Source organism: Ursus arctos, unplaced genomic scaffold (genome assembly GCF_023065955.2).
Source record: "Ursus arctos isolate Adak ecotype North America unplaced genomic scaffold, UrsArc2.0 scaffold_2, whole genome shotgun sequence".
In the NCBI taxonomy this organism is placed as follows: domain Eukaryota; kingdom Metazoa; phylum Chordata; class Mammalia; order Carnivora; family Ursidae; genus Ursus; species Ursus arctos.
Genome location: NW_026622874.1, coordinates 30,719,828 through 30,741,721, shown reverse-complemented (window position 1 = coordinate 30,741,721; position 21,894 = coordinate 30,719,828). Strand labels below are relative to the sequence as shown.

Sequence of the window (21,894 nt, the reverse complement as noted above, 5' to 3'; positions counted from 1 at the left end):
AGAATGAGGCTAATATTGAATTTGTTTTAAAATTTGTTATTACGTATCACTTGTAGATATAATGACCATTATTTTTGAATTCCAGTTATAGTAAAGAATTGCTTGTTTCCCTGTAAAAAAGGAGGAAAAGCCTGTGTACCTCACCCCAGTTAAACACACTTGAATTTCATATCTGTCTTTTCAAGTTGGTTGGCCTTGGATTACTGACAGTGGAAGAACCAAATGTTCAACTGTTCCAAGGGGCAAAACTAGATCATTGACGTGGTCATATGATGGCAGTTTTTCAAACCACAGTGGGCAGCTTCATCAAACACGTATCATGAAGGATCCCTCATTTTAATGTTGTATCTACGAGAGAAAAGCCGTACCTTCTAACGAAATTTTAATAACATGATTGACTGGAAATTATCTATCTATCTATCTATCTATCTATCTATCTATCTATCTATCTATCTACACAGAGAAGACATTATCAGCTTCTAATATGGTTAACATTTGCTTTGTGTTAAACTTTTGTGAACTGGTAGCATTTTTGGGGTGGGTGTTGACTTATTGCCCAGTTCCCAGTCCCCAGCCTTTTGAGGCCTGACCCTACTTTATTGTGGTTCCTGAAGCACTGGGTGTCTTGGGCCCAGTTTACCTTATAAATAGAAGCTGAGGCCCATGTCTCTGTGTAATCTTTCCTGAAGGGGGAATGAAAGGCAAAAGTCAGATGTTACTCTGCATTTGGAGATAATTTAGTAGTTGGGTTATCAGAGGCAGCCTGGATGGCAGGATCAGCAGGCCCATATCTGTAGTGCCATCAGGGATATGGATTTCTCTCCCTTTGTCTTGCTGCTTCTGGTTACATTGTGGGCACAAATGCTGCCTGGAAGAAAGAAGAGCATTCTATCACCATCTGCTATGGCTCTGGAACCAGCTCCCCTCATCTCAGTAACACTTCAGATTCCAACCCAGGTGATCTGTGGGAGTCACTGCCAGTTGGCTTCCAGTGGGAGGAGCCTAGTACTATCCACTTTTCTCTCATGATAGCTTTGCCTCATATACTGTTAAAATTCTTGCTTCCACTAAATCTTCTGGCCTCTGCACCCATCACCTGTCACGGTGGAAAATTCCCCTCCAGATAAACAAGAAACAACCTCCTTTGTCTCATCCTTCTGCAGCTACTACCCTTCCCCCTCCTCTTCAGAACCAAACTGATCATAAGTGTTATTTATATCCCATCGTCTCTGCTTCCTGTCCTTTTCATTCACTCTGCTCTCGGCTCTGGTCTGGCTTCCATTTCCACCACTTGATGAAACTGCATTTGTCACAGCTGCCAATGACCTCCATGTTGACAGATATGTCCAGGAGACGTTTTTACATGAAGAGATGAAAAGCAAGATGAACTTAGACCCTTCCCTCATAGTGTGCACAAAAATTAACTTCAAATAGATTAAAGACTTAAATATAAAAGCCAAACTTAAAGCTTTTAGGAGAAAACATAGGAGAAAGAAATCTTTAGGGAATGAGTTAGGCAAAGATGTCTTACATAATGATATCAAATACATGGTCTGCAATTGAAAAAAATTGATGAATGGATTTTTAAAATTCAAAGCTTTTGTGCTTCAGAAGATACTTTTAAGAAAATAAAAAGACAAGCTACAGACTGAGAGAAAACATGTTCCAATCACCTATCAGTTAAAGGAGTTGTTTCTGGAACATACATGAGGATAGGAACTTAGCTGTCTTGTTCACTGTCGTACCCCAGGCATCTCTTGCAGTGTCTGACGTCTAGAAGGTGCTCCATAAATATTTGCTGGATGAATGAATGCATATGGCACTAATGCAGTTTGGAGAAGAACCTTTAGGAACTTCATTAAGTCCGAGGAGGAAAGAAAATAATCTTGAGCATTCATAGAAGGTTTATAAACTGCTTGTACCCACTACATTGGCTCCGTCTTGTGCCGTGGGTGCTATCTCTGTGCCACAGGTATAAACGCTGAGACACGGAGCTGTGATTTTTGTGCCCACCATCAGGTTCTTTTAAGTGACATAGCTGGAGCTCAGAGCTTGAATTTCTAATCCCACGTCTTGGGAGATGTGGTTTCTACTGTAAAGCTCTTCACTCCTGAGCTGTTTATGCCTGGAACTGGCACCTTCTCTCTTTTTCTTTCTCTAACACTGTGAAATGCCCAGATGTCCAGGCTTTTGGGCTGTTTTCCCAGAATTTGCTCCCTAATAATCTGATGGCAGACATACCTGTCTGATGCAGTAAAGAACATGTCCTGTGAAAACCCAGCACCATTTGTTTTGTTTTGTTTTGTTTTTACTGTGTCTGCTTTTTAGAATTTGTCCTCGCGGGCTGCAGTTTCACTTTCTACTTTCCTATCACACTTCGGTGAGGTATTTACCAAATGTGCATTGGCTGCCAGCTGGGGTCTTACTGGCCTAAGTTCGCTTTTACTTTTCCCTGATCCCCCAGCATCACTTTTTTAAAAGTTTTTGTTCAGATTCCAGTTAGTTAACATACAGTGCGATAATAGTTTCAGATGTACGATATAGTGATTCAACATTTCCATACACTGCCCGGTGCTCATCACAGGAAGTACCCCCGGGAGTCCCCATCACCTATTCCCCCATCCCCTGCACCCACCTCCCCTCTGGTAACCATCAGTTCTCCATAGTTAAAAATCTGTTTCTCGTTTTGCTTCTCTCTCTCTCCCTGCCCCCTTGCTCATTTGTTTTGTTTCTTAAATTCCATATGAGTGAAACCATACAGTATTTATTTTCTCTGACTGATTTATTTCATTTAACATAATACTCTGGATCCATCCATGTTGGTGCAAATGGCAAGATTTCATTCTTTTTTATGGTTGAGTTATACGCCATTGTATGTGTGTGTGTGTGTATATATATATATAATATATAATATATATAATTATCTATCTATCTATCTATCTATCTATCTATCTATCTATCTATCTATCTATCACATCTTCCTTATGCATTCATCAGTTGGTGGACGGACACCTGGGCTGTTTCCATAATTTGGCTATTGTAGATGATAACCCCCAACATCATGTTTTATTCCTGACTGTCAGCAGGCTCTGAGTCTCAAATCCATGTGCAGGTTAGGTCCAGACAGACCCAGACGGTGGAAGGAGCGTAAGAGAGTGAGTGTTCCTGGAGAGGCATCCTGCAGGCTGGGTGTTCTCGTGACTTCCACAGACAGAGATGGACCTGCTCTAACATGGTGCCACATGTACGTCATGTCATCAGGAAGCCGGTTGCCAGTCTGGGGCATTCTCCGAAAATATAGATGGCAGTTGAGACTGGGAGGAAGCTGTGTGGGGACACATTGAATGACGCAGCAGGGTCTCGGGGACTGCTCGCCGCGGCTCTGCCTCTAGTTGTGAAGCTCTGTTTCAGACTCCCTCATCTTTTTTATCCTGTTTCCTAGTCTGTCAAGTGAGGAAGGAGGTCAGCGCGGATAGACTTGAAGGTCTTTTCCATTCTCTGAAATGAAGCTAGGCAGCCCAGTGAGAAGTGACCAGGGCTTCTTGAGTCTGGCTATAAACTTTACTCTCCTAGTCATTGATTTGGTTTTTGCTTCCAACTGTCTAAGTCAGTTTTCACACTTGGCAGGCGGGAGTGGGATCACTAAATGCCCACTAACCAGATGACCACAGCTGGAGAGGAGACACCGAAGACTGTAGGTTGAAGGCACAGAGCAAGGACTGAGACCTAAACGTGGCACTTCATACAAACACTGCCCTGCATGCGGCATGCCAGGCGGCCGTAACAACCCTGGTTCTAAGACGGGCCTCACCAGTTCGAACGCACTGGCAGCTTCTGGCCACAGCTTCTTGGTCTTTTTATCCCTAGCTCCCAAAGAGCCCAGACAAGCCTGGGAGGAAGAACCAGGAGCCCGGAAGGCAGGCAACCTGGCAGGGCAGGGCACGTCCTCGAACCATGTATGGGTTCTGCTCCGAGCTCTGCCATGGACATGCTGTGTGGGGCTGACCCTCTTCGGCCAAAGCGGGGGTAGCCATGGGGGTCAACACACATGCAGCCCTGTGTCAGGCACAGCTAGCCTGATTGCAGCGGCCTGGGAGGCTCTGCAACACAGCGATCGTAGTGGTAATAACTAAGCATCGGGGCTGCTGCGGGAGCGTCAGGCCAGGCACAGTGTGCGAGTATGTGGACGGTCATCAGAGCTGCTGCTGGGCAAGGGAGCGTTCAGACTAGAACAGGGACTCAGAAGCCTGAGGCTAGGCGGACCCTTTAAGGTCATCCATTCCAGCTTTCTATGCAATGGTTCACTGTCCTCTAAATGCCTTCATAACGCATGCTTGAACTCACCCTGTGATGGGAAGTTCACGGCCGTGGGTAGGACATTGCAGCTTGTTAGAAACTTCCTTTTTATGTAGCAAGCTGAAAACTGCCTCCCGCTGCTTCTCCTGGTTGACATTCAGACAACAAAAACTTCTATATCACATCCACACATAAAAGTCTTCCTATTTTTGATTTCTGGAAGGAACCAAGAATAATACACACAAGGTCACTCTTTCTCATGTCTCCTAAGGAAATCCTGGCTTACCGTGGCCTGGTAGCGAGGAGAGATTATTTTCTCAGGAGGTGATAGATGTATTGTGCTGCAGTTCGATAGCCATCTTATTTCCGGAGAGAAGCCCCATTTCTCTCTGTGGGTATTTATTTTATATATTTACATATGGTAATTGGCGTGGTCAGTAACCACTTTGGGCCTCTTCTCTCTGCAGTGCACTGTGCCTAGTATCAGAGCAGACGGAGGCATCGGTGTCTTGTTACAACACACTCTTCACACTTTGGTTCACTCATCAGATATTTATCGAGAATTTGCTCGGTGGCTGGCTCGGGATCTTGCCCTCATGGAGTTTGCATCCCTTGAGAGACAGAACATTTGTGATCAGTCACACTGTATTGAACTTCTTGTTGGCTCTGCCATCACTTTACTAGGCTCTACTTCCCTTGAAGCTGGGGCTCTATGCTGTGCGTTACTGAATTCCCACTACCTGGCACATGGTAAATATTTGTTAAATGAGTCAGTGGCTGAAGACACAAAAGCACAGACTTTGGCGTTTGGTACTCTGAGCTAGATCCTGACTCAGCAGCTGGCTAGCTATGTGATGGGGGTGAGGACGCGAGGCTTTATAAAACAGGGATCTACCCTGGAGGTGGTGAGGACGAAGAGGTAACACCCAGAGGGCCTAGCCCAGTAACTGGCATACAATTCTAAAATCAAAAAAGAAAAGAAAAGCATATTCCCTTCTTACTGTAGTTCCCTACGGTGCCTTTTTACATTAATACAGGAAAATTAAGTGAGAAGATATTTCTAGACTGCACTGGTTGGCTTCTGTTTTGAAATTAAAGACATAGCCCTGTGTGAGGGGGCACCCCTGAACTCTTTGGAAGGAGCCCAAATCAACTTTGCCGGGGTAAAAAGGAAACCCAGTGTTTCATGTGAGGAAGGTTGAAGAAGTTCTGGAGATGGATGGTTGTGATGTTTGCACAACAGTGTGAGTGTACTTAATGCCACTGGGTTGTGCATGCAAGAAATGGTTAAAGTTGAAGTTTTGTGTTATGTGGATTTTACCACAATAAATTCATTAAAAAGACCCCAAACCACTGCCATCATTTAGAGTTCTTCCAGCAGGTGAGCCGTTGTCCAAGTTAAGCCAGTCACAGAACATCGCCATCCCCTCAGTCTGGATGCCGGCCCCCAAGCATTCCTGTGCAGCCTCCAGCAGTAGCCAAGGCCTGGCTGAGCCTTTGGGTTGCCTGGTGTGAAACTGCATAATGCGAGGCGCTCAGCTCTTCTGCAGATTATTTCCCCCCTTCCTCTTTCCCTCTCTCTTTCCCTCCCTCCCTTCTTCCCTCGCTTCCTTGTCCCCTCCCTGCCTGAGTCTGTGAGCAAGTCTTTGTACTGGACCACAGAATCCTATCTGAATCCATCACTGTCTCTCCACCTTCGTTTCCAGGGTTTCTATCCTGGGCTGAGTCCCCGTCACCTCTCAGATAGACTGTCAGTGGCTCCCTGCCCTACTTCTGTTCCCACCCTTTCTCCTCAGGGCACCTAAAGTGTTCTTTTTGATACATAAAGCATACCACTCCCTCACCCCTCGGAATGAATGAAATTTTAAACAAATGAAAAAAATACCATTACCCTGTTAAAGACCCTTTAGTGCTTCCTATCGATGTTAAAATGAAGCCCAAACTCCTTATGTACAGCCATTTCAGATCTGGTCCCTGCCCCTCTCTCCTACCTTGGCTTGTCCCAGTCCTGCTGGCCTTCTTCCTTTCCTCCAAGGTGCCACATTCCTTCTCACCTTGGTGCTTTACCCAGCTGTCCTGCTGCCTGGAACACTCTTCCTCTGGTCTTTGCGTAGTTTGTCCTTTCTGACCATACAGATCACAACCCAAGTGTCACCTCATCAGAGAGGACTTCCCTGAGCAGCTGTGTGGCCCAACCCTCTGTCCTATCACCTCCTGTGCGTTCTCTGCTCTGCTCTCTGACACTTTATGTAAGTGCTTATTTGTTGTGGACCTCTCCCACCTAGACTGTGAGTGCCACAAGAAGTAGGACCCTGTTACGTTACTCTCCCCCCCTCCTCAGAGCTAGATCAGTGGCCAGCAGCACTTAGAAGGCTCTGACAAAATACCTGTTAACGAATGAATGAATGTCCACGCGATGAATTGACGTAGCAAAAGAGTAAGGCGTGAATACCTGTGAGGAAGTTCCATTTTCTTCCCCTTAAGGTTTTTCCTGGTATGTTTTCTGATGCTAATACCCATTCTTGCTTGACCTTCTGCATTCCACTGGTTTCCAAGTGACTGTTAACCATTATCGTATTCTCCATCCTAAGCTTGCCTGTCACAGGATGCTTGAAGACCCTCACTTGTCCCGGCCCCAAATTCCATCCACGACCAGTCATGTTTGCACAAGAAGAAATGTTCCGAAATACCATGCGTCACAACCCCTTACTTCTGTGTATTTAGGCCCTAAACTTTAGGGGACCCCATAGTGACAGGTGAAGCTGGGCACGCACTCGTGTGTACTGGTTCTTCTTATTGAGATGCCAGCCAGGGCCAGGGCAGGCAGGATGAGGCCTTCCCTGCCTGGCAGCCAGATCCTGCTCCCCTGTATGCCCTGCCGGCTCTCACGTGCAGCTTCAAGGCTCTGCATGAGGCCTCCATGGAATAATTGGTCCTGCTGCTCTTCTTCCTATTTCCTGAGCTCTGGGTCTGTCCCTCAGCTTTCCAGCTGTCCTACCCTTTACTCCACTGCTCAGGCCCCGCCTGCATCCTGGATTAAGTGACCTCTCTTTGTGGGCTGCATAGTGAGACCTGTTGTTTCCTTTTAATGTGGCTTCCTTTTCCTGTTGAGTTATTGGGAATTGGGCTTCCATTGAAACAACTCTTAAAAATTGGAGGGAAGGAGCTTGCTATTTATTGAGTACTCACGGGTTTACCAAGCACTGTGCTAAGCCCAGTATTTATGTTATATCACCTAATCCTCATAACCTCCCATGAATAGGGATCTCCATTTTCCCATGGAGAAGTTGAAGCCCAGAGGTGACATAACTTTCCAGAGCCTGACTTGATTCCAAGAGCCAAGGAGGTAGACGGCACCTGCAGGGCAGGTGTGCTCAGGGAAGCAGAGCAGGCGGGCTTGCCAGGGGCAGGGCAGCCACGTTGGAAGAAGCGGAAATCAGGGCAGGTGGAAAGGGACCCGTTCTTAAAATGAACAGTCATTTTCAATGAGTAATCATGAAAGGCAGTGAGAGCCTGTGCTTTTAGCGGGAAGAGCAAGCAGTTCATGGCTTTTAGGGCCCAGTTGGACTCCCAGATTTGTTCTCTACCAGCTGTGAGCCCTGCAAGTTATTTAGCCTCTGAGCTTAGTTCCTGCGCTGAGGAATGGAGACGCCAGTAGCAGCCTCACTGGCGAAGGCTTGTGTATGCGTGCACCGAACATAGGAGTTGCCGCCTTCTAGATACTAAATCATCATTTCTATGAATATCATTAGGTTTCTCATTACTCCCTCAGAGTCTTCTTTCCTTCCTTCCCGCACCATGTTGTGGTTCTCTGTGATTCCTTCTCTATTTTGTGCTGTCTTTCCTGCAATGGAATCTGGTGCTTTCTGTGGCTGACGTCACTGACGAGGCTGAATACGTTTTGGATGAGTGAAGGAAGCTGAAATCTTTGTTCTCATCTAAATGTACTTGTATCTCCCATATCGCAGATCCTGGCGAACTTGCAGTTGCTATCTGTCATATGACTATTTACTTACGTGGCCAAGGAGTGTAGCCTGGGTTTTGGTTGCGAGGAAGGATCATTTCTGTTTCTCGGGGTTTTTTTTTTTTTTTTAAATCTGTGTTAAATGTGATTGTAGGAAGAACTTAGCATCTCCTCAGGTCAATGTAATATCAACTGAAACAAATCAGCTAACCCTGAAGGTACATCTCCCTTTAGAGCTCTTTTCAGAAGACTTAGGAGTAAGTGGAATTTCTGTGTCTTGGATTCCATTTTCCTTGAATCACGTGATGACTACAGGTGGTAAATGATGTGGTGAATGAGCTACCTTGTATTTTGGCTTTGGTGCTCTGTTCTCTTCTACCCCGTGTCCATGACCTGTAAACAGATTTTGAGTACATAAAGGAAGCTTGCCATTTAAAGGTACCCAAAGGAATCCCATTTTTTTTTTTAAGATTTTATTTATTTATTAGACAGAGATAGAGACAGCCAGCGAGAGAAGGAACACAAGCAGGGGGAGTGGGAGAGGAAGAAGCAGGCTCATAGCGGAGGAGCCTGACGTGGGGCTCGATCCCATAACGCCGGGATCACGCCCTGAGCCGAAGGCAGACGCTTAACCGCTGTGCCACCCAGGCGCCCCAGGAATCCCATTTTAATGTCAGTAATCATCTGCTCTATGTCAGGTGAGGTGAGGTGCCAGGCATGCTGGGATGTTCCACGGACGGGGGAGGAGTGAAGCTGGGAGCTAGGGACAGTCAGGGCCTCCGCAGTCGGACCCCACTGTAGGGTAAATTTCTGTGTCTATTGCTCATTGTCTGTAGGGATAGAATTAACTCAGGCTTTACTTGGGCACATCGCTAACCTGAGGGGCCAGTCTGTTGGGTGGGATACAATGACCACCATCTTGGTGTTAGGAGTAGCGGTCATGCGTGGTGGACAGCAGCATCGTGGTTCCAGCCACCCAGTCTTTTTACTCACAGCCAGACCCAAAGGGGAGAGGAGGACACTGGCTAAGTGGTCAGAGGTTTAGGGAGAACCAATGTGCTAATTAGAGAAACCAGGGCAGTACCATTCATATGGACTAAGCCAGTTTCATGGTATCAGGGGAAGCTCTCTCTGAAAGGGTCCACCACTGCCCAGGGCTTACTGGCTGCCCAGTATGAGGCCCAAGCACCGTGGCCAGCATGTGCATGGAGCTACTCTCCTCCCTTCCCTCCCAGCTATGGACAGGGTAAGTCTCTGGTAAAAAGCTCCAGGGACTACGGCTGGGAGGAACATGGATGGACAGAGCTGACCCTTCCCCACCCCTGCTCTTACCTTTGGCCAGCATGGTTTTGTACCGGTAAAACATTTCATTTATATTTGAGCGAGGAAACCTCTGAGACAACTAGTGTTATAAAAGGACTTACCTGTGGGCAAATCTACCTGTATGGCCTTTATTTTCTAGAGAGGAGCATAGACTTGCTGAGACACTTTTGCTGTCATAGCGTAGTGGTTCTGCATCAGAATCGCCTGGAGGGCTTTCAAATCTAATTGCTGGGCCCCACGCCCAGAATTTCTGAGTTGTATGTTGGGGTAGGGCCTGAGAGTTTGCATTTCCAGCAAATTCCCAGGTAATGCTGCTGTGGCCGCTCCAGGGGGTCATACTTTGAGAACCACTGTTAGAGAGTGATTGATTTATTTGCCATGCTCTGAATGTAAATTATATATTTTTAGTCAAGCCCACCATTGCTGTGCATTTCTTTTACTGACATACTTGTCTGTGTCTTCTTTGAACAGGTATTTTGATGTAGGACTGCATGATTTCTTAATCAGGTAAGCCCATAATTTTTATTCTAGATATCATTGACTAGCATGTCTATAATGCAAGACTGGGATGAAAATAAAATCCTTTTTAAATATCTTGACGAATAATGGCAATTGTATACTTGTCAAAAAAACCCCACCACTAGCACTATGGTTTTGGGTCTCTAAGAATTGCACATGGAATTATCCTTTTTCAACAATCAGAAGAACTTCTCTTTAAAGGTGTTTATATCTGAAGTGATAGTTTCCCAAAAGCTTGGACAAACTTACTCCAAGTGCTGGGCTGCTGGAAAGACAAATAGAAAAGTGAAGAGTGCCAGCTTGCATTCATACATTAAACGACCCACTTAACCAATTTTCCCTCCATTGAGTTTAAGCTTTTAAAGTTGAATCTACTGGTTGTGTTGTAGTCATGCAACTCCAACCTTGTTCATAATTGGAGGAGATTACAGATGGCAGTTTATATCCTAGTTTATTGGTGATTTTTACCAGAGTTGGCTTATGGGGCATATTAATTCCAAATAGTTATTAAATCAAACAGAGGTTAAATGGAAATATACCAGAGTATTAACAGGATTGGTAAAAATTTGTATGATATTTTTTCTGCTATCAAGTTTGCTGTATTTTCTAGGGTTTTTTTTTTGTATTGAGCATATATTATTCTAATAACAGTTAAAAATGATCGTTAAAAAAACCTCTTGTCAAAAATATATGTGAGAAGTAGTAATGGTTGATAAAGGACTGTAAGTTAATGATTACAAGGAAACTAGAAATTGTATAGAGTGATTTGCTTTCTGCAGGTATGAGACTTTAAATGCTAATTCTAAGAGTCTGCTAACAAACAACTGGAAATCACATGTGATTTCTGGATAGATGTTACAGTGGTTCAGTTCTCCACAGTGCATGACCATCTTTCTGTGGGGAAGATGCCGTCTGAGGGGAGATTACATCACCAGCATCACCTTGTTCCTAAACCCACAGCATTTCCTCGGCTGCATCACATATGGTGGTGTTCCAAGAAAGGCCAGACATACCTTGACATTTCTCCAGGGCCTCAAGGCTGTGCACTGAAATCTTTGTGGCTTACCCTAGACCCAAGGAATATGGATTTTCCTGGCTTTCTCCAGGATATCACACATAGATGGTAGTGTGTTAAGCACTACCCTTAACACATTAAGGGTAAATGCGTTTTAGCAGAAGGGATAAAAGACCGGCGTTCACCGAAAAGGCAGACATGAGAATTCCATATGTGAACTGACGAGACAAAGCCGGGTGGGTATACTTCAGCAGGTGGTGTGGATTTTTGAGTTAACATCTTTGGTACTTGGTACTGTTGCCATGCCACTCGTTCCCACGAGTGCTAGTGGCCGATGTAAGCCTGTACTCGCTTATGTTCTCTAGTAACTCTCTGGAGGGCAGGCGACATGTCTTAATCACCTGTCCATGATTAAATTGTATAGAATCAACCTTCAACAAATATTTGTGGTTGGAGTGAATGAACAAAATGAGGCAGAAAGGACAAGGAAGGCAAGAATTAAGAAGAAGCCGTTCAGTCATTTATTCAACAAATAATGATAACGCCTGTCGTGTGCCACTTACTTGGAAACGTCTGGGAACCCCACTGTGAGAAACACAGGCATTTGATTTAAGGCTTTCCCTGAGCCTATCACTTGCCAGGCTTGTGGTGGGAGGGACCTGAAGTGGGGAGGAGGGATGGTCTGCCTCTGGGACCCCTCCTCCTTTTCCTTCTTCTGGGCTCTAACCAAATCTCCTATGTTGGGTGGGCAGGAAGGAAAGGGGGTGGCTATGTTCCTCTAATGTAACTGGTGCTGTGATCCCCTTGTCCTGGCAGGAGACCCTTTTGGATGGGTACCAGTGAGATGTTCTAAATGGTCACCTACGTCAGTGTTCTGTGAACCAAGCAGAACTGGGGGTTAAGGCTTCTTTCTGCCCTGACATCTCTCTGCAGTTGTCCTTTCATATATTATCCCTACATATATTTCCTGTGGTAGGGGCAGAGCAAATCAGCATGTTTGTTGTGTGTCCACTTGGGGAACTCCTCCTTGCAGGCATGCCCAGTCTCTGTGACAAGGTCTCTTCATTCCCGCCACCCCCCCCACAAATGGCAGCAATCTGCCCTAAGCCAAGAACATGAAGACTCTGAGTTCCTTCCTCTACCCTCCTCCCAGTTTGGAAGTTGAGGGGTAGAGATGTGGGGTGGAGGTGGTTGCAGGGACCAGTCAGTTTTCCATCTCCTACGGGTGGGGGTATCACCCCTTTATTTGCAGCTCTCTTTAGAAAATGGGTCCTTTCTGCTCCCGGTTTGGGAGGTCCAGCCCGATGGGGACGGAGCGCTGTTTCAGACGCGCATGTCAGTGAGAACTATTGCCCTGGCACGAGGGTCCCTAAGCCAGGTTGAAGTGGGTAGGGGCGCCATGTGAGGGGCAGATGACGGAATGGCAGCAACAAATCTTTCAAGAAGTGAAGCTGGGAAGGGGAGGAGAGAAAGGCCAGGCAGCTGGTGGAGAGGGTGGTTTGAGTGGGGATTTTTTTTTCTTTTTAATTGGAAGAACTCTTGTATTTAGCCACCAGAAGGTGTTGAGTGCCCTTTTGACGTAGAGAAAGTGGTTCCAATTGGGTGGAGGGAAGCAGAGGGTGATTGCCCGGTTGCCCGGGGAGTGGGGAGGCAAAGGTGATGGTGGTACCTTTGTTGCGCCGGAGACTGCTGGCATCTTCCTGGGCCTCTGTCACTGGAGAGAACTGTAGAGGGTCGGAAGAGTGAGGCAGTGCTGCTTGAATCCTTCCCACCCTGTGTTGGCTGAGAGAAAAATATATTCCCTTTGTAAAAGAGGAGGCGTTGGAAAAATTGGCATCGATTTTTTTTTTTAATTAACTACATTTATTGGCTCCGACAAGCTCTTCACTTGTACTCTGGGTCGTCAGGCTGTATTGAATACTTAGTGTTTGGCATGAGAGAAACTGCAGCATGCCTGAAATTAATCAGCTGCATCTTTTATGTAGATGGGAGTAATGTCAACTTCTCTGGAATGACATAAATTTCCACAAAGCCAGGAGCCCTGTCTGTACTCCCAGCCTAGGCAACTGCAAGGAGGGACATGCTTCCTTTTAAGTTGTTGGAGTATTTCACTGTGGGAGCAGGAGGGAGCTGTCAAGTTTGATGAAATGTGAGCATTTTTGGTATTGGTGTTTTATGATGACTGTGGGAAAATTGAGTGACCTCAATCCTTCCAAATCTCACGGAAATCAAAGGAAGGACTTTGAGGAAACAGTAATCACAACGCACTTAAGAATAGCCTCAGAAGAAGACTCGAGGTTGGGGTCCTACAAAAGAAAAAGGGAAAAAAGTGTCCAATCTGGAAAGAGAGATTAGGGAAGAAAATCGCTGTTTCATTTTAAAGGATAGGGTAGCATGTTTAAGTTTAGCTTAGTTTAGTTTTGGCAAGAAAGTCAGAGTGATTAGTGATGTTGGTTTGATTCTTGCTGACCCAGGCATTTTACATTTTACCCAGAGTTGTGGCCAGCCCCACCCCTCTTATGCAGGCACACGGTTACTGCCCTGTGCCTGCCCTTCCGCCCCTCTCTGAGCTCCTCATGTTGGCGAGTAGTTTTAAGTGATACAGGTTGTTGTCATGTCTGAAAGATTAAACTTGTCCATTTTCCTTTTACAAGTTTTGCATTGCCCTTATGCTTATACATTTAAAAATCAGAAAATAGTCTGTATTTCCATCTTCTTTTCTATATTATTTATACTTAGCTATATAATCCATTTCAAATAAGGATTTTTTTTTCTAAATAACAAAATAAGTTTTCTTTACTATTATTTTCCTTTTTTCCCCCTAAAGATCAGGTGTGAGTACAGCGGAGGCACTAGTTTTGTCCTAAGGATGGTGTCTTGATGTCCCGTCAGGACTAGCAGAAATGCAGCATCAGGGCCTTCCACTGACATTTCTTAGACAAATAGAAAATGTCACTGAGCCTCTGGCCCTAAAACTATCTGAGAAGATGTCCAGGGTTGATCATGGTCGTTAGAAGATAAGTACCTCTCTCTAAGTAAACAGATGCTGCTTATAGAATGGTGTTTAATGTAGTATAGATTCGATCCTGTGGGAATGCTGATGTTTCTGTAAAACAGCGTTTGCCCTTCGGAAGCGTTTTGTTCTGGTGAGAGAGAAGGTAGAATGGGAGAACTGTTCCCTTCCTGTAGTGCTTTCATTCTGGAGGTCGATCCTGAGAGTCCATCGTGGTCCGGAGGGTCTTTGAGTTGCTGGAGGGCAGCGAATCACAGTCCTGTGTGGATTAATGGTTCACTGAATTCTGAAATGAGCAAAGCCGTTTTTGGCTTTCCCTTGGTGACGTCCTTTACCCGACCCATTCATGCAACTAGCCCTAGAGCAGAAGAGAAGGGTTGTTTCGGCTAAAAAAATGTTGGTGTTTTGAGCTCCATGAATCACAGGGTAGTTTTTAACCTCCTTTATTTTGAGTAGCACAAAGTCTACCAGCACATTTGCTGAAGTTAATTGTAGCATTCGTGGTGTTGATAAAGAAGTCTGCTCACCATCATTTGAAATATGTCTTGGATTCTGTGATGTGTGAAATGTTCAAAAGAGTCTGCCTTGCATCTTTAAGGAGGCAAGTAGTCAAATGAAGGATTAATTTAGGCTAAAGGACTCCTCCTAAGAAAAAGGAAGAGAGCTAGGGATAAGCCTCCCTCTTTTCTGTGTCTCCTTAGGGTAGTTGATACCTGGTTAGGCTCTGAGCTGCTCTGGAAACAGAGAGGTTAAGGACAGGAGGGTGGGCATTTGGTCCTGGGAGTAAGAACCAGATGGTAATAGGAAGATAATTAGCATCTGTATTCAGTCTAGCAGTTTAGAGACATATAAATATATATACACATACATATATATACACACACATATTTTATAGATAAATATAAAAGAAAGATAAAACTATTATGTATATATTTCTAAACACAGACACACATACATGCACAATAACTCAGAGGCGGAATACCTGATTTGTTACATGGGATTTTGGATTTTTAGTTTTGTAAATGTAACATGGAAGTCAACTTTTGTTTGTCCAACAAGATGATTTTTAGTAGTGGTATGAAAAGCAAATGCATTGATTAAAAGCTGCTCCCACCTGAGCTGAGCCTAAACTCTGTGTTTCACAGTCCTAATTAGGCCCTGCTGATCGTCTCTGAGTGGCACCCGGAGGGGAGAAGTAGCTCCTGGGGAGCCACCAAGTCTCTTTGGTCCCCGCCTGCCGCAAGCTCCTCTTCTCTGAGGCCACTGCGGTAGCACAGCATTCTTTTTAAACCTTCCTTTCATTCCACTTGTGGTATATGAAAACCAGTGGCTAATGAGCTGTGCAATGTTCCCGTAACAAAGTGTTTTACATAAAAAGTGAAAAGCATGTGAGTGAAGAAAGCCAGACCCCAAAGCAGACCCCACAGAGGCAGTTAATGAAAATGCAGGCAGGGTCCTGAAGAGAAGCTATCCTGCTTCCACGGGGATGTCCCCCCCATCTTCCATGGGGCTGTCGCCCCCTTCCATGGGGCCGACCCCCCGCCTTCCAAGAGGCCATCCTCCCCCTTCCATGGGGCCATGCTCCCGCCTTCCACGGGGCTGTCCCCCATTCCACCGGGTGTCCCACCTTTTACGGGCTGTCCCCCCACCCCTTCCACGAGCCTGCCCCCTCTTCCGTGGCGCTGCCCTACTTCCATCATTGTTCCTGTGCCCAGTTTCCAAATGCCTTTGAGTCGGCCTCCTCAGCATCTTTCACATCACCCTTTCCTTCCTTTTCTGGAGAAGGATTGTGTACTTTTGTCTGTAACTCGGACTTCATACCTCCTAGAGCTGTCGTGAGGTGTGGTGATGGGTGCCAATAGCTCAGCTCTGTGCCTGCGAACGGTGGGGACTCAGCAAGGGCCAGTTTGTCCCTTCCCCTCCTGCACCTCACCTCTGGAATCAGAGTAGCAGGGTTTGAGTGCTGGCCTCTCTCCTTCCAGCTGTGGGCCTGTAGGTAGCTCAGGACCCTTTCTGAGCCCCTCATTACTCACCTGTGAGTTGACCACTTACCTGATGCTGTCACTCCCTACTCAGAACGAGTCAGTGCTTCTCTTCCCTTCTGTCAAGGTCAGACCATATGCTCATGTTCCGGGCCCACCGCAGTCGGTCTTCGAGCTGCCTTTCCACCTCACCTCACCATATTCTTTTTTGTGCCACCACCAAATGAGCACACATGCGGCTTTCTGTCCCTCCCCGAATCTCCTGGCTTCTTTCCTTGGCTTATGTGTTCCCTGTGCCTGAATCATCCCCCTTTTCTCCACACCCACCTCCTGGCCCTCCAGCCCAACTGAGTGCTGCCTCCTCCAAGCAGCCTTCTGCCTTCTCCCTTCATAACACTACTTCCCAAGCTCCCCGGACCATGGGAATCTGCCAGCATGCTTTAGATGCATGTGGGCCAGGAATCGGTGTCATACCACCAGCCCCAGGTGACCCTTATGCTCAGGGAAGTTTGGAACCCATCGCTTTAAACAGAGTTCTTTTTGTGATGTCCTACATTCCTCCTTGACAGCTCTTTGAGGGCAGGGTCTGGTTCATGTGTGTATTCCCCACAATATCCCATAGTGTCTAATGCACATAGGGTCCTTTGGGAGCCCAAACTTCCCGCTATAAAATAAATAAGTCCTGGGAATGTAATGCACGGCACGGTGACGATAGCTAATAATACTGTCTTGCAAATTTGAAAGTCACTAAGAGCGTAGATCTTGAAAGTCTCATCACACGTACAAAAATTTGTAACCATGTGAGGTGATGGTTGTTAACTAGACTTACTACTGTGGGGATCATTTTGCAACATACTCGTGGATCAGATCTTTTATGTTATATACTTGAAATTTAATATAATGTTTGTTAAAAGATACACTGAGGCACACGAAAAGTTTGAAGAGTCTATTTGAGCAAAAATCGAACCAGTTAGGACAGTATGCAATCTAGCCAGAAAGAAGGGAGCCCTGAGGAGCTGTACAAAATGAAAGACTTGCATAGGCAGGAGGGAGGGGAACAAGGAAGTTAAAATAGGCCAAAAAATGGGTTGGTTTTTTGCATGGTTACTTTGCTTATTTTGGCACATGGCAGGGGTCTATGGGGCACATTAACTTGCGCTGATCAGGTGATTCCTGATGGACTGGTTTAAGAATCCATTTCTGGAAGAGAGGAAACTGCAGTTAAGTCTCTGTTTGGTGAAGTCTCAGTGTGGGGCTTAGCATTAGCAACTCCATTTTGGGCCTGTTGTCTTGTTTTTAATATGTTAAATGTCAGTTATATCTCAATTTTTAGAAATGTAATGCTTTTCCCATTAAAAGAAAGGAATAAAGCAACAGATTGAGAAAGTTCATTTCCTTTATGATAGAGCTGAAACCCGTGTCCCCAGTCTGAGTAACCCAAGAACACAGAATGTAGGTAGGACGGCTGCCTGAGCGTTTGGCACCATTATTATTATTATCTTTTAAATGTTTGAATGAGTAAATTTTAACTCTCAAACATGTAACGGGACTTAGTAACCATGTCCTTGTCTTTTCGTGTAATCCATTTCTGCAACCAGTTAAGTGCCTAAAGCACTCTTCCAGGAGCTGGGAGAGAAGCAGTGAGAAGGTAGACAGTGCCCTGCCCGCACTTGGCTTGCACTGCAGTGGGCGGAGACAGAGAGTAGACAAGCAAACAAACAAGTGGGCACAGGGGCTGCCATGAAGTGACGGAGGGGCATGTGCCGAGAGCCACTTGTGACAGCACAGGTAAAGTAGGAAGAGCCTCTTTGAGGCAGCTGGGGACACTGAGCGGAGATGTGAGCAAGGAGGAGAAGGCAGCCAGAGAAAGGTCTGGCCTAGGCTGTTTGCAGGCAGAGGGAAGGGCAAGCTCCAAGGCCCTGAGATGAAGAGGAGCCACGGGAGGAACAGAAGGAAGGAAGCCAGTGGGGCTGCAGGATCATGGAGCAAGGAGTCCAAGGAGATCTGGAGGCAGAGGCCACAGCCAGACTGTGAGGAAGAGTGGGTTCCCTTTTAAATGTCGTCAGAGCCATCGGAGGGTTTGAAGGAGGGGAATAATATGATCTGACTTATGTTTTTCAAAACTCACTGTGACAGGCTTAGCTGGGAAGTCAGTGAAATTGGGATTTTTGAACCTCAGCCATCACCATGCTGTGCCACCGCAAGCTGGAGCTCGGTGACCCAGGCCTGTCCTTGCTCCTCAGCGAAGATTCTCTGACCACCAGCTGCTGTGAAAGCTGCTCTGTTAAATAACAATGACAACCCTAAACTGTGCTTTAGCTTTCCTCTGTTAATGTTTGCTTGGTATACCGTCAAAGGTGCCGTCGTGCACGCGGGCAGTACCTTGGAGGCAATAAAACCATAGTGGACCATGGCGGTAGGCCCTCTCTCGAAGCATGGGCAGCTGGAGAGAGTGGGTCTGGCGCCAGGAACTTCACTCAGGGTGGAGGTCTGCAGCCTTCCCCTGGTGACGAGTCATCATCTTGTCTCGGGAGCTCCCTGCCAGCCCGGCCTCTGGCTCCTTCCCTGGCACTTTATCTTAGGCCCTCAGTGCTCCCGTCGTGGTGCTGCTGCCCCTGGACGTCAGCCACTGTTAGGACAGGAGCTACATCCCCAGCGCTGGCTCCCCCTCTGGGCGGCCAGGAGCAGAACCCCATCGGGTTTGCTCATGGAAGCTGTTGCATAATGTGTTGGTTTGTTGTCGAAAACTGAGCCCCCTTCCCAACCTCCCCTCTGCCACGGTCACTGTCCAAGACAGTTTTTCTTATTTACTGTCCAGACTGAAACCCCTGATGTGGTTTATAGACCTTTTCTTTCCTTTGTAGAATTTTGGGGTTGGAATGGCCTTGACGACTCCGTTCTACATTACGGTAATTTTCAGTTCTTAGAAGATTTCTCAGATCTACTCTTGCTTCTCTCTTACTGGTACCACTTTTGAGGAAAAAGTTTTTAGAATTATTCATCTTCATGGCTGTGCTATATTAGGGTTGTTAATTAGAAAACCCAGATTAAAAAAAAAACAACTAAAAGAAACCCTTCATGCTCAGAGAGTTGAAATGCATAATTTACTTCCTACCATACATAGCTTCTATCAATACAGATGTTTCAGTGAATAAATGTTTCTTTAACGAAAAATGAAAAAGAGCCACTGGTGAACTAATTGAGAAAATTTGCAATGTAGAGACATTATTTTAAGTGTGAAAAGCTCTGAGTCAGGGATGGTGCTGAGCAAGACAGGCTGTAAGTTCCATGGTCTAAAACTAGTGCAGATGGGTTATTTACTTGACAGGACATTTGTTAAGTAATGATGGTGGTAGTGCCTTTTTGGGAATTCTTTTTCTAATTCCTGGGAGCATTCTGCCCTGTGGGGCTTCCACACCAGGTGGGAGCCAGGAACTTGCTTTTCTTCACTGGGCTAGGGTCTCGCATTCCCCCTCCCTTCGATTTCTACTCTGATGAGAACAGGTGCGTGCTGGTGGGACCTGGAATGCCTTCTGCTGAGCCCGGCAGCAGTGACATCTGGCTCTGAAAGGCAGCGGTCTGGGCTTGGGGCCCCTCACCCGGCCCTGGTGATTGGGAACCGCTCCCCTGAGCCAAGTGGCGGGCACAGTAGGGTCCCCATCACTGCCGGGGGAGTGTGATTTGTTGGCAGTGTCTGTCTGCATCACCTCCAAGCCTGGCTTTGAGACCCTCTCTCAGAGACCCTGCAAACTGCCGATCCTTCTCTCATCAATCCCTTTCATAGTCAAACGAATTAGAGTGGGTTCTGTTATTTGCAGCTAAAACACCTGAGAGAGTTCCTTATCCAATGGTGTTTGGGGTGTATAGTGCGGCGGCGGGGGGGGGGGGGTCGCTTTGCCCATGAACCGCTTTAGTTCCATACACACCGGAGTTAACACTGCAGCTGTTTCTGCATCAGGACGAGCAGTGTGTGAAGGGGCCAGGACACTGGGTTGGACGCAGAAGACCATGGCCATCGTCTGCCTTACTGCTATCTTGCTGCATTGGCTTCGTGCAAGTGTCTTCTCCTGTTTGAACCTCAGTTTCCATAGTTGTGACGTGAGGGAATTATACCCAATAAACTCCAAGGTCCCTTCCAAACTCAACCATCTTTGACAAGCAGTCTTGGTGTGTTTAATATTAGAGGACTGATTCTCTTGTCCAGATCTGCACTGTCTACTGTAGCAGCCACATTATTTATCATAAAAAATATAAATTGATTAAAAGTCAACAGAATTACAAGTTCAGTTCCTCAGGTGCATGAACCACATTTTCAGGGCTCTGTAGCCACAGGTAGCTACAGGCTGTCGTATTGGACAGTGGATACCAAAGAGAGAACAGTTCCATTATCACAGAAAATTCTCTTGCCTGACACTGGTCTAGATGATAATGCCATTTGTCTACTTCCCTTGTAGAACACTGGTGTTCTGTTGTATTTCTGCCCGCCTGTTTGAATGATCAACATCACCTTCGTAGCATTCGGATTGCCTCAAATGGGGCTCCTTAGTTACCTGCCCCCACCAGGAGCCGACCCTACTCTTCTCCCCCCCCCCCCCCATCTTACAGGGTGCTGCTCTACTCACACCAACCAGGGTAGAAGCCTTGGGGGTATTCTGGAAATGTCCGTCTTCCTCAAGCCCCACATCCATTTTCGTTTCTAAATTCCGTTAGTTCCCCCTATAAATACTAACTGCCCATGTCCTGTTTCCCTCATTCCCACTCTGTACGCCATAACTGAGGCCCCCCTCATCTTCACTTACCTTCTATTGTGAACCTCACCTTTATTTTCTTCCTCCTTCCAGTCTGTCCCCTCAGCCCACCCCAAGGTACTGAATCAAAATAGCCCAGAAACAGGGGCGCCTGGGTGGCTCAGTTGTTGCAAGCGTCTGCCTTCGGCTCAGGTCATGATCCCAGCGTTCTGGGATGGAGCCCTGCATCGGGCTCCCTGCTCGGCAGGAAGCCTGCTTCTCCCTCTCCCACTCCCCCTGCTTGTGTTCCCTCTCTCGCTGCCTCTCTCTGTCAAATAAATAACTAAAATCTTAAAAAAAAAATAGCCCAGAAACAAAAGGCAGTTTTTTTGGGATCATGCCCTGAGCTGAAGGCCGACGCTTCACGACTGCGCTACCCAGGTGCCCCAAGGCAGTTTTAATCAGTGCTCTCCTCCCTCAATCATCTGTTCAAGGGCTTTTCTAGACCTAACAGCCCCATGAGCAGGCTCCTTAAACTTCCTTCTGTTCCCTGAGCAAGACTCACTTGTTCATTTTCTTCTTTTTGTGCATGCTCTTTCCGATTCCTTCTTTCTATACAGGCCCTCTTAGCACCTGGTTCAGAGGACACCTCTTTTGCAAAGCCCTGCTGACTCCCCTGAAAGAGCTAGGTCCCCCCTCCCCAATCAGCTCTGGTACTTACTACTTATGTGGTTTTATCAGCCAGTTATTAAATATTACTGCATCAGTTTCCCCCCTGTGAAATGCTGCCTTAGGAAGACAGTCAGGTACTTCAAATTCTGAGTTAAACCAAGCAAATAGGTAAATGCCAAATGGGTGCGATCAATCATTCTAAATGTATGGATCTCTTCACTTCTTTATCAAACAGTTATAGTGTCTACTGCCCCCTACTCAGTGCCTGGAACCCAGTAGTTAGCAAAAGAGACAGAGTTCCTACTCCCGTGGAGCTTATGATTTAGGAGCAGAGAAATGTTTATCAGAGACCCTATGCGTGTCTGGAAAAGTAGAACCGCCAG

General features: G+C 46.3%; 1 protein-coding gene across 7 annotated transcripts in view; it reads left to right on the top strand.

The window, feature by feature from the left end:
• HHAT (hedgehog acyltransferase) overlaps positions 1-21,894 on the top strand; it is a 319,513-nt gene that overhangs the window by 165,482 nt on the left and 132,137 nt on the right. For all 7 annotated transcript variants that reach the window (XM_057315047.1, XM_057315045.1, XM_057315044.1 and 4 more), the window contains one exon: positions 10,055-10,090. In XM_057315047.1, the coding sequence (XP_057171030.1) occupies positions 10,055-10,090 (36 nt within the window). The remainder of the gene's footprint in view (positions 1-10,054; positions 10,091-21,894) is intronic.